The sequence below is a fragment of the Eurytemora carolleeae genome, unplaced genomic scaffold (genome assembly GCF_000591075.1).
Source record: "Eurytemora carolleeae unplaced genomic scaffold, Eaff_2.0 scaffold71, whole genome shotgun sequence".
Taxonomy (NCBI): Eukaryota; Metazoa; Arthropoda; class Copepoda; order Calanoida; family Temoridae; genus Eurytemora; species Eurytemora carolleeae.
This window is the reverse complement of record NW_019396152.1, coordinates 176,187-189,010: the sequence shown is the minus strand read 5'-3', so window position 1 is coordinate 189,010 and position 12,824 is coordinate 176,187. Positions and strand designations below refer to the sequence as shown.

At 30.0% G+C, this 12,824-nt stretch overlaps 1 protein-coding gene across 2 annotated transcripts in view; it reads right to left on the bottom strand.

Annotated features, from left to right (window-relative positions):
- Window positions 1–459: 459 nt before the first annotated feature.
- LOC111696591 (glucoside xylosyltransferase 2) overlaps window positions 460–12,824 on the bottom strand; it is a 19,657-nt gene continuing 7,292 nt past the window's right edge. For both annotated transcript variants that reach the window (XM_023466230.1, XM_023466229.1), the window contains exons 6-16: window positions 11,200–11,284; window positions 10,560–10,609; window positions 8,420–8,501; window positions 6,730–6,813; window positions 6,013–6,096; window positions 5,252–5,361; window positions 5,074–5,134; window positions 4,173–4,286; window positions 3,487–3,561; window positions 2,823–2,930; window positions 460–2,461 (exon numbers count right to left, since the gene is read on the bottom strand). In XM_023466230.1, coding sequence (XP_023321998.1) covers window positions 2,348–2,461; window positions 2,823–2,930; window positions 3,487–3,561; window positions 4,173–4,286; window positions 5,074–5,134; window positions 5,252–5,361; window positions 6,013–6,096; window positions 6,730–6,813; window positions 8,420–8,501; window positions 10,560–10,609; window positions 11,200–11,284 — 967 coding nt within the window. In that variant the 3' untranslated portion in view covers window positions 460–2,347. The remainder of the gene's footprint in view (window positions 2,462–2,822; window positions 2,931–3,486; window positions 3,562–4,172; window positions 4,287–5,073; window positions 5,135–5,251; window positions 5,362–6,012; window positions 6,097–6,729; window positions 6,814–8,419; window positions 8,502–10,559; window positions 10,610–11,199; window positions 11,285–12,824) is intronic.

Sequence of the window (12,824 nt, the reverse complement as noted above, 5' to 3'; positions counted from 1 at the left end):
TATTTAATAATGCTTATTAATAATTATTATAAAACCTACAAACGTATATTTTAGGTCGAATATTTGGACTGTAGCAAATATTGATGTCGTCCACAAGAAGAAATTAATCGGTTCTAAATTATGGCTCTAGAGCATCAATTAACAATATTTAGAGAACCTGAGGCCGAATTTAAAGAATTTGGCCAGAGGCTTAAATCTTAAATGCGGCTCAAATATGGTTAGTTCCACTTAAAACTTTATTCAATGTTGCAAAATTTAAGCCGACGCTCAATTTAAACCGGTTTTTGGCGGATTTGAGAAGCGACTCAATTTCATTAAATTCGGACTCCGTGGATACAAGTAATCTGTACAAGGAAACTTATCATTTATCATACTATGCATAGTTTATTAAAAAGTATTAAATTATCAAATATAATTTATTTTACCTATTATATTTTATATTTAGCATTGGGAGTTAAACATTTTTAATGTTAAAATTAGATATAAATAATACAATAATAAATTGTAAATGAATGAAAAAAACGCCACAATACTTTGTATTAAAGTTCTAAGAATCCCGCAATATTTACTGCTTAAAATACTTTAATTGAGCAATAACTTGGGTGCAATGGACGGTGTAAATTTAAGGTTTACAACTGTAGGGCTGGGCAAAGTTCCGTTAACGAAACGGAGGTTTTCGAAAGTTAACGGAAGAGTCCGTTAACGAACGGCAAAAACCTTCAATTTTTAAACCGTTAATGAAACGGACTTGCCGTTTCTGTTTTTAAATGTCGTCTTCTGTATTTATAAACCGTTAACGAATTTTTTTTCGCCGTTATCGCCATTAATACTGTAATATACTGTTAAAGGCTGTGCCGTTTTTTTCGCCGCTAATTTTGTAATAACGGTACCATTAAGGGCTAGAGCCGTTAACGATTGTTAAAAAATTCCTGTTAATGCCGTTATTAAAATTGAGATTGTTAACTAAAAAACAACGGAAAATGACGTTAACGAAACGAACGTTCCGTTCTTACCTTTAATATTAACGGCTAACTGAAATTTTTATTTTTTAACGGTTGAAACTAACCGTTAACAAAACGGCTGAAAACAAGTTGGAACGTGCCCAGTCCTATTTACAAGTGGAAATTGTCAGAATATATTAAGTCGATGCACTGAATTATTATACCAAAATAATTATAACCATGAATAAAAATATTTTAAACAACTATTACTATTACTGTTTATTTTAGCACTGCATTAAAATCACCGGTAAAGAGTTTAAATATATATATATATCTAAATCTTAAATCACATTTTTTAGCTAATAAACACAAAAACTAAACGTAGAGCTGTGTACAAATTTTACCGAAAGTTTTGTTACACTGGGTTATTAACGTAATAACTGTAACAAACAAACGCAAATTTTGGCGTCTGGACATTCATAGACCAGACTTTTTGTAGAAATTTTAGACATGACATTTTAAAGAAGATATATAAAATGATTTTGTTATTTATGCATAATACATGTCACAACTGCTATTCTAATAAATGTTACAATGTTTTCTTTTTAAAAAGTAAAGAGTTATTAAAAATTTAACCATGTTTCTGAAGGTTGAAATAGGGTAAAAGTTCACATGTTCAAATTAATATGTGCAATAAATTTATGTTTTATATTGTTTTGTAAACTTTCGAATTTTTGAAAAATTACAAATTTCTGCAAATTCTTAACAAGTTCAATTAAACCTATAGTTACTCAGGCCGAATTTACAGAATTTGAGACGCAGCTTAAATTTGAGATGCGGCTCAAATATGGTTGGTTCCACTTACAATTGTATTCAATGTTTCAGATTTAAGCCGGCGCTCAATTGAAACCGGTTTTTGGCAGATTTGAAATTCGACTCAAATACATTGAATTCTGACTCTAATTATTTTTCTAAACATCTCAGAGAAAAATGACAACAGTTAAGGTTGTGTTTAAGTTCAGTCTAAATCTGAGTAAATCCATGATTAAGATAAAACTGCTAGAATTCTATTTGAGAATTTATCCAGAAAATTATGACTACTTTAAGAATTCGAGGAATATTTATATTTAGCCTAATTTCAATATTGAAAAAGTAGCATTAGCTTGTTATACTTAACAAGTCGTCGTACAAAAGTTGGAAAACAAATATTAAATTATGAATTGTTTTAGCCAAAATGTGAATAATATGTTAAAGCTGCAATTGCAGAGAAATCAAAAGTGAAACATGCAAAAGTAAAAAAAATATAGGAATAGCAAGGAACTTAAATTAAGCCCGTTCATCTGCAAGCTTTACATGTTCTCTAGACTCACCCAATACTAATATTTTAAAATGTATGAATATTAGTATTAGAATCTTTTTGAGAGCTTTGCTCCTACAATATGGTTTTTCAGCTGTTTCAGTAGAATAGAGTCAATCCCAGGAACATCTTTACATTTACTGGGCATATCTTCATGGTCAACCTAAAGAGGTAAAGTTAAAAAGGATTACCATATCAAAATGGAAATGTGATTTAAATACATGTTGAATTTTTGACATGTTTGAGAAATATTTTATCTACGGGAAAAAGTAAACTTCCCCTTTTATTTGTTAGACAACAGCAATAAAGAGTAAAGTGTTATAGTGATGTTAAAAAGGAAAAGATCACTGGCAAGTAGCAAAAAGTATTTTTATATACCTTACACAAATTAGCAAAAAGAAATCTTATAAACCTTACAAAAAATAGCAAAAAGTGATCTAAAAAACCTTACACAGATCCTGATCATTCTTTTAGATATATATATTTATAAAGTTCAATTTACCCAATGTTATAATGCAATTTACCTGAGCAAGACCTGCTTTGATCTGAACAAAGAGCTGTCCAGGTTTATCTTTACCCAACTCAAACCCTTCAAACGATTCAAATATCTTCTGGATTTTCATCTCGTGACCCTAGGGATATAAATATTTTTATGTCCCTGGAGATATGAATATTTACAACTATGTTTCAGGCTCAATAAATAATGTCCAAGGGGGATAAAATTCTCATTGATTTTCAAAAACCTTGTTTTAAATCAGTTTTATTTATAAAAAGTGACGGTTCAAAGGAATTGCTTCTTTGCCACAAACTCTGGTTTTCTTTGTAACCAGAACAAAGAACTTTATATAATTAAATTTAAATATTTTTAATATTTTGAAAAGTGAAGTGTGACATATACATAAACCATATTTTCAAAGCTACTTATCTTATTTTGGAGATTTTACAAAATTTTTAAAAGTGCAACAAGAAAGTAAAAAGAGTTTTTGCCACAAACTTTAAATTTGTATCTTCAAATCATTGCATCTGAATGGTGTAAACCTTTCATATTTGATCTAAAAGAATTCATAGTATAAAATATAAAAGTTTTGGACACTAGTGTGCAAAAATATATGAATATAAATTTATTTTTATTTTTATTTCTAAAAATATTAAAATCTGTTTTTATCTGCATTTAATTGAACAATTTACCTTTACAAACGCCAGGGCGTTTCCGTGCAGTATAGAAACCCCTTCATCAGCGGCAGAAGCACATTTATTTTCCCCCTGTAACATTTAGCATATTAAAGGGATTGATAATTTCACCCTATAACATTTAGCATATTAAAGGGATTGATATTTTCACCCTGTAACATTTAGCATATTAAAGAGATTGATATTTTCACCCTGTAACATTTAGCATATTAAAGGGATTGATATTTTCACCCTGTAACATTTAGCATATTAAAGAGATTGATATTTTCACCCTGTAACGTTTAGCATATTAAAGGGATTGATTTTTAGTTTACATTTAAAAATCGAACGCGCTTGTTTCCAGATTAGGTTTGAAAAGAGTAATGTCAATTGCTCGATTTTAGCGGGAGAGTGCATCTCATGGTTTTCAGTGTTCTCCCATTTATTAAATCTAGTCTCATAGTCATTTATATAATAAAACAAGACATTCGTATATATATATAAGTTGCCTATAGCCGGCCAACCGACTGAACCGATTAGGCTGAACATTTTTGTGGACACTCATGGGTGGCCAGGGGGTGTTATTGGCTAAAAAATTCGAATATTTTTTTCAAAATATTTTTTTTTCAAAAAGGATTTTTCAAATTTTTTTTTCACGGGCAACGCCGGGCCCTTCAGCTTGTACATGTATAAAACTTTGTTACCTGACTACACTGCCACACCCTGTAGTTCCAGTGACAGGGTAGTTCATAAATTTTCTCCGGATAGAAATGGAAAAGAATATTTAGAATATCCTGATCTGCCAACTTTATTCGACTCTAAACATAAATCCTAATTAGATGAGAATTCAGAGCTGCCAACTTTTAAATGTTTATGAATTAAACTCTTTCTGTTTTCGCGGTGCAATTGGCATATTTTCGTCAAAAATTCGGAGAAAAGAGTTTTAACTACCAGCTGAGCAGTCCGCACTTTTAAGTTAAATATCGATTATTTTGAGCATTAATTTCGAATAATAGTTCAAAATTGTGTACATTATTTTATAAACATTTGAGCAAAATTTTAAATCAGTTAGACACAGTCCTTGGAGAAAAAAAAACACAACAATCACTTTAAAAGTCGAATTTGAGTCGATCTTTGTCGTTAAATATTAATTTACCCTCAAACTTCATCACATTACTATATGCTCAATTAATTTACCCCGCTTAATTTGTTTACTTAGTTCACCCTGGTAAAAATCCAGGGACCTACGTCCTGTTCAAATTGAAAACACCAACTCAAAGGGAAAGATTCAGGATTCGAATTTGAACCGACGAAAATCAACTCTACAAATTCATTCAAGAGTTTAATGAGTTTAGTTTCTTCAATTTGAATTAATCGCGGTTTGGACAATAATGCAACCATCTTTAAATTTACAGAGTTTTTTATACTTTATAATTAAAACTTCATCCGCCTACAAAAAGTTAAAAAACGAAATGTAAAAGCTTTATATAACAATTAGGTAAACTTACGCAAAGGATAGGCCCAACCTGAACAAACTTTAACAAAGTAAATTCGCTTTTATAAAGCTTTCATTCAAAAACGGAGTTTTGCAATAAGTTCACCTACCTTGTATTTATCGAACATTGCTAGGTTAGTATTAGTCCACCCATCATCTATATTTCGCATTCTGCAAAAAAATTAAATATCTTATGGATAGAATGAATGTTTATCATCTAATTAACGATTGTTTGATTTAAATAAAAAAGTTTCTGCTTAATTATAATTATAAAAGATAAATATAAACCTGTCTAGATCCATATGCATTATGCCAGCATTAAGACCAGTCTCTCCGTAGAAAGGAATTTTATTTCTCTCTGAACCGTAATGATACAAGCATGGGGACATTGCAGATATCTACAATTGAACAACCCTTAAAATGTACAATCGACCTATTTATACACTTTGCTTATCTGTATGTATCCTTTTATCCAACTGTATGTATCCTTTTATCCAATAAACGTCAAAACGGCTGATCCGAACGGACCTAAGACTTCCTTTGTTAACTCACATCACCAAAGGGAAGGTTTAAAGATGGTTAAAGATGAAAAATGTTGCTTTGAGAAAGCTGTCGATATATATTATTTTTAATGCGAAATTTTATACATGCAAATCGGCGAAAGTGGAAAGTGGAATGCGAAGCTATAATATTGTATATTGAGAAACGTGACTCCCAACGTTTTAGATTAAATCAAGGTTTCCTGATTTTTAAGAGGCCTCACAAAAATCTTATTTCCTAATTTCGTTCTCTATGCGTTTAATTTTGTTTTGATTTTTTATTTCCTTTCAAAATAATATAGATGTACCATGTTACAACTTAAACAAGTTTATTGGTCGATTCAAATGGAATTGTTCCAGAATAATCGTCCCGTTAACTTTTTCAGCATTCCAACCAAGCTCTGTGTACTTGTGGTATCCGATTTCCGATCCCAAATGATTCGGAAAAAAATAGAAATGCTACTATTGTAGATCAAAATAATAGTTTTTTAAACATAAGAAAATACTGACCTGGTTCTGGTCAAAGTTGTCGAACTCGTTCCAAAGATGTTCAACGGGTCGCATGAATATCAGATCTGTGTCGACATATATTGCCTTTAACACAATTCAAAATATTGTTATATAGATATAATAAGTAATCTCTGTCTGGTGTCTGATTGTTTGAACGTAAGATAATATTTTAAAAAATCCTTCGATTTTCCTCAAAGAAATTGAGTCTTTGGAACAAAATCAAATATTTAAACCTCAATATCTTTAGAACTCGATGTTGTAAACCTTTGATATTTCAAACTCAGACTGGTTGATCTAACAGAATACATAGTTTGAAATATCTAAGGTCTACAACATCATTTGTTTCTAAAGATATAGTGATTATAAAATCAGAGTTTGTGGCAAAGACTCAATTTCTTTCTCACAGGAATGTTCTTAGCTTGGTTTTAAAGTTCCAAATAAAACATAAAAAATATAACACAGCACTGTAGGTACTTCAACTGGTTTTTTTTTATTATTTTGTCGAAAATAAGATAATAAAAGTGACTTCTATGTAAAGCAAAAGAGTGAAAATTAAAGAGTTTAGCTAAAACTCGAGATAAAAAATTTCAAACTTTTTTTTAATTAATCTATAATTAATCTATTGTAAAAGATTCATTATAATTTGGGTTATCTTTCAAATATTGAAAGAAGAAAAAATTAAATTCTAAATGATGAAAACTGAAAATATCCGAATTCCTTGTCTAATGTCGGAAATATGTCCGGAACAAAAAGACGTTCAGTAGCGCACACTCGGAACAGAGCTCGCATATCATCTCGACCCTAAACAATAATTTAAAATGTTCAGAAATATTTAAATTGTTTTCCACTTCATACCGGGCATGTTTAAAACATGCTGTTAACCTTCTTTAGCAGAGCTATAAAGTATTCATAATAAGAAAATAGCAGTACCCCATAATTTACCTCGCTATAAAAATATATTTTATTCAAATAATTTTAAACATATTTAAAAGGATGTATTTTTTATTGGATTCCTTCTTTATTAAAAAAAAGTTAAATATAGAAATAATTATATAAATATTTCAATAATTTATACATGCACCACATTTAAAACCATTTTAATACAAGATATTAAGCTTAAGATTTGTAAACAGAAAAAAAGAAGAAAAATTTGATCCCAACCGCTATCATTTAATATTTTATCATTTTGAATAGAAAACTTTAATCCAGATGTCTCAATAATTGAGTAAATAACTTCTACGAATTTTTTTAATTTTTTTTAACCCTATCCCTGCTGGGGTACTTGAAAACCACGATACGCAGGGGGAGAGGGTTAATTTGATCCCCCCCCCTCCCACCTCTAAATCACGTGTTTGATGTCTAAATGTGACAAATAATACATCATTGAAAAGCTCTTACGCTCTACTTTTAGCATCTGCAAAAATATTGCAAAAGTGTAAAAAAAAATTTTCGAAAATCAAGTTGGTTACTAAAATGTTTGCAAAAAAAGAAAAAGGCCAAAAATGATAAAATATTCATTTTTGAAACTAAAAAAGTGCAAATTTCCTTTGACGTGTTGTATGCAAGTAATTTGCTAAAATTTCTTTTCAAAACTTGTGCAACCCGTTTCCTTTCAAAAAAAAAAACTCAAAATTATCAAAATCTGACAAATGAAAATGGGTCAAAACAAAGATTTAGTTTTTTACAGGAAACATTGTCATTCAGGCAGTGTGCCCGCTTTTGTACCTAATGGGAGGGCTATTTATATTCAAAACATGCTCACGCGAAAGTATAATAAAGGAGTAACCTATAGATATTTGTCTGAACAAAGGAATTGAGTCTTTGGAACAAAATCAAATGTTTAAACCCCAATATCTTTAGAACCCGATGTTGTAAACCTTTGATATTTCAAACTCAGATTACTTGATCTAACAGAATTCATAGTTTGAAATATCTAAGGTCTACAACATTTTGTTCCAAAAATATAGTGATTAGAAAATCAGAGTTTGTGGCAAAGACTCAATTCCTTTGATGTTTTTACTCAACATTTTCATTATTTTCGATTGAGATTTCTCTGTAAAACGGAATTTTTTACAGAAATTTAATGCAGGGAATTGTGTAGAATAAAACACTTTACAAGCTTGGTATGTTTAACGGTTATCGCTGTGAATCGGGCTTTGCCCCCTCAGAATGGAGGGTCACTTAATATTACAAATGACAGTCCCTTAGAATGAACCTCAAAAATAGTCATGTTGAATTTTTTAAAATCCTTCGAAGTAAAAACAGAAAAAATTGCAAAATCATTTATTTCTATTGTTTGCTAATGTACAAAGAGAAAATTCAAGCACTTAAAGGAACAAAAAATAGCAAACTTGGTTTCAAATGAGAACCTAAGAAGACTTTTTTTCATATTTCAAATAAAACTCACCTCTGGATACCAAACTTTATGCATTGAGAATTTTAGTTTTCTTCTGTAGTTTTCAGGCCATCCATTTGTTTTGTTTACTAATCTGCAGTACACTTTTATTTTTTTTTATTTTTTTAACCATTACATGGTTTAACGATGTTCTAATATGTTTTGTTTATTAATATTCAATACGCTTTCATAGAAGAGAAACAAATTGTAAGATCACCCCCCCCCCCCCTGTGGCATCTCTCTCCCTCCAGTACATAGCCGGATTTCCCAATATATAGAAAAAAATGTCGTTACATTCAACTTTTTACTGACTCAATCTCTCTCCCCAACACTCCAGGGTGTTTTAAATCTAACTGATTTTAAAGTGAAATAAAAAGAAGCTTTAAATTTTGTTATTCAAAACGCAATATTTTTTCTCCTAGTTAAAAGGGATGCCATTATTTAGAGAAATCTAAGTTTTTTATTTTATTAAATTTTCATAAAACAAAAGTCAAAGGCTCTTTTTACATACTATCCCAAACTCTAAGGAATTGATCATAATTTTCTAATTCTTATATCCTAGGATTCTTATGTAGCAGACTATTGATGTTTTAGACTATGAATACTGCTAGATATCAAAGGATTACAACATCAGTTTGAAAAGATATGGTTTAAATCATCGCAGTTTAAGGAGAGTTGTCAGATTTTTTTAAAGGTTCGCCGCTGGGGCACTTACGGTTATAACTATTACTATTTCTTCAGCTACTTTTTCTGGTTCCCCCTGTACCCCTGGACCCCTGGGTTATCAGAATAGAGATGGCGTGTCCTAGGATTTATGTTTCGAATTTCAAGTTTGAGAATATATCTTGGAGAATTATGATCTGAATCAAGAGTCAATACTGCAGGATATATAGAAGATTTAGAACCAACTAGGGGGATCTCTTAAAGGGACTTAAGATATTTTTCAAGTGACCCTTAAATATTAGAGGGTCATATTCTTTTCAAACGGTAACCTTCCGATCAAATTTTGGCTGCTAATGCTCAAACAAGATGGAGATATCCCTTAGATTAGCTCTGGGTTCAAATGTAGAATTATTCAGAATTTTAAGAATTTATAGAAAACATTGCAATTGCAGTGTTTTCGCTTTCGGAGGAAATGAATAAAAAATTGTCATGAACTGTTACCAATATCTGTAAACAATCTTACTAATCAAGGTGTTTTCCAATTTAAACAAAGCGTTTTTTTGACAAAGAATTAGTGAAAAATTTGTCCCATTCTGTAGGAAAATAAACTGTTGAGACTACACACTATCATTACAAAAAATTAAGCCGGAGGAGGAAGGAGGAAGGGAGGGGTGATCTAATCAAAGAAAACTGCTCAATATGACTTTTTTTAATCCCAAACAAAAAATAATTAAAATTGGATACAAAATTTAGTTGAAACAACATCATTTTTTATTACCATATGCGGTGTTATGAAGTGGAAAAGTGGGGGGGGAACAAACTTTTAATTGCACTTTATAATATCTGGGGAATTAGCTGAGTAAGTTGTTAAAGTTTTAAATATTTAATAGAATTCCTAAATATCTCCTAAACCTGGAGTAGGTTAATTTTCAAACCAAATTATAGGACTACCACATCTTTTATAAATAAAAATAAAATTTTTCTTTAATTTTATTTCAATTTAATCGAACTTAATTTTTTTTTCATGATAAGTTAAAATTCATTTAGAATTAGAGTTAGAATTTTAAAAACTATTTTTTGTCCTTAAATCATATTCATTAATTTTTAGATGAAAATTAACTATTATTAAAAGACGATGGTGTCGGTGTTATGAGAAAATTATACACTTCACTGCAACGCGCCCATTTATGCCTATGCTATTTATGTGACATGGGCGGAGCTTGCACAATATGCACATAACAACCACATTTCATTTATTTGCGCATTTTCATGCCGAGATAATTTGATGATTTGGAGAATTTAAACTGTGCTTTCATTAAATTTTAACATTAGTATTTTTTAAACATTGCCGTTTGTTCTGTATCATGATAAAGAATATAAGAAATGTATAATATTATTGAAAATACTACTACTACTAATAATAATAAAAATAACAATAACAACAAAAATAATTATGATTAAAAATGATATTTATAATAAAGTGAATTGCCTAGAGTAAAGGTTTCTATTATCTGCAAGAATATGAAAATGAAGTCTCTTCTGCAGAAAAAACATTAACCAGTACACTAAATGAATTTAAAAAATAAAAAAATAATTCAAAATAATTTTTCTAATGCATGTTAAATGAATAAAGAACAAGTGTTAACAAAAACTTTTAAGAAATCAAATCTGCGTATCATTAATCTTTTTACACAGTTTGTGGCAAATAGATTATCAAGTACAATAGGTGGCATCAGAGAAATGGATCAATTATACACGACGTCACAAGTGTCAAATAAAAAAATAAACTAAATTTTCTCACATTAGTTGACACGTTTTCCAAGATTAAATAATAAAGTGTAGAAACAGAAAATAAAGAACACATAAAATTGCACTTATTTTACTGTAAGATAAGCATTTTATTCCAAAATTATCACTATTATTAATAATTTTGTCGGACACAAAAACTGAGTTGACACTTGTGACGTAAGAATACAACTGTACTGAGAGTGCTCAAATTCTACGTTGCCATCTATTGAACTAGAATCTATTTGGTTTGTGGTCTTTCAATTAGTTTCTTTTTTCATTCATGTCATTAGCCAAAATTTGATATGAATTGATTCCAGGAAATGATTTGAAATGTTTAATTCCTTCGAGAATAGAACTGCTGATTTCAGCATTACAGTAGCTTGGCGCAGTTGTCTTGTTAGATCACTCGCTAGCTCATCTCCATCACTAAACATAATTATATCTTTTGAGGCCTGTAGACTGACATTTTTTATGGATAATTGGGTGAAATCACGCAACCTCGAACCATTTGATAAGCTTTTAAACTGAAAAGGATACGTATTTGTTTTATTGGTAAGGTAAGTCTACAAATTTGGAATTATGTTCCAATAGTATATAATGCCATTTCCTAAACTTAACCAAATATTAAAATTTTTATTCAACTATTTTTTTAAATACTCTTTTTATATTATAGTCTAGTTGTCTATTAACATTCTAGTCTAGTTTTCTATTTCTAACCTAGTTGTCTATTCGTATCCTAGTCTAGTTGTCTATTAACATTCTAGTCTAGTTGTCTATTAACATTCTAGTCTAGTTGTCTATTCGTATCCTAGTCTAGTTGTCTATTAACATTCTAGTCTAGTTGTCTATTCGTATCCTAGTCTAGTTGTCTATTCATATTCTAGTATAGTTGTCTATTCATATTCTAGTCTAGTTGTCTATTAATATTCTAGTCTAGTTGTCTATTAATATTCTAGTATAGTTGTCTATTCATATTCTAGTCTAATTGTCTATTCATATTCTAGTATAGTTGTCTATTAATATTCTCGTCTAGTTCATTTCATATTTTCATATTTTTATTCAACTACAAAGCACGAGATAATACAAATAAAAAAATCACAATTTTCTATGTAGTTTGGACCCGCCTAACCAGAGTAAGTTGTTTTAATTGGTTGGCCCACTATAAACGAATGAGAATTGCAGATAAAAACAATGTACATTGTACATTTTAAACATAAGAATGATGATAAATCAGAAAAATGGTAAGGAGGAGGTGAGGGAGTATATGGTAAAGGGAGGATACTCAGCGAAAGGGTTGGAACAGAGGGTAATTTAAGTTATTAAAATCATGTTTATGAACTACAGGGTGATCAAGATGGTAAAGACTAAGTTTATCCACATGATACACAGTTTTATGTTTTTTTTACAGATATAATTTGCATAACTATCTAAAGAGATCTTGGCGACTTTTCTTTTAAACGATTTTGCAGATTTAGTTTCTTTCAGCTCTAATTCAATATAATTCCATATTTTTGGAAATAAAGTTGTCTATTAACATTCTAGTCTAGTTGTCTATTCACATTCTAGTCTAGTTGTCTATCCATATTCTAGTCTAGTTGTCTATCCACATTCTACTCTAGTTGTCTATCCATATTCTAGTCTAGTTGTCTATTCATATTCTAGTCTAGCTGTCTATTCATATTCTAGTCTAGTTGTCTATTCATATTCTAGTCTAGTTGTCTATTCATATTCTAGTCTAGTTGTCTATTCATATTCTAGTCTAGTTGTCTATCCATATCCTAGTCTAGTTGTCTATTCACATTCTAGTCTAGTTCTCTATCCATATTCTAGTCTAGTTGTCTATCCATATTCTAGTCTAGTTGTCTATCCACATTCTAGTCTAGGTGTCTATTCATATTCTAGTCTAGTTGTCTATTAACATTCTAGTCTAATTGTCTATTCATATTCTAGTCTAGTTGTCTATCCA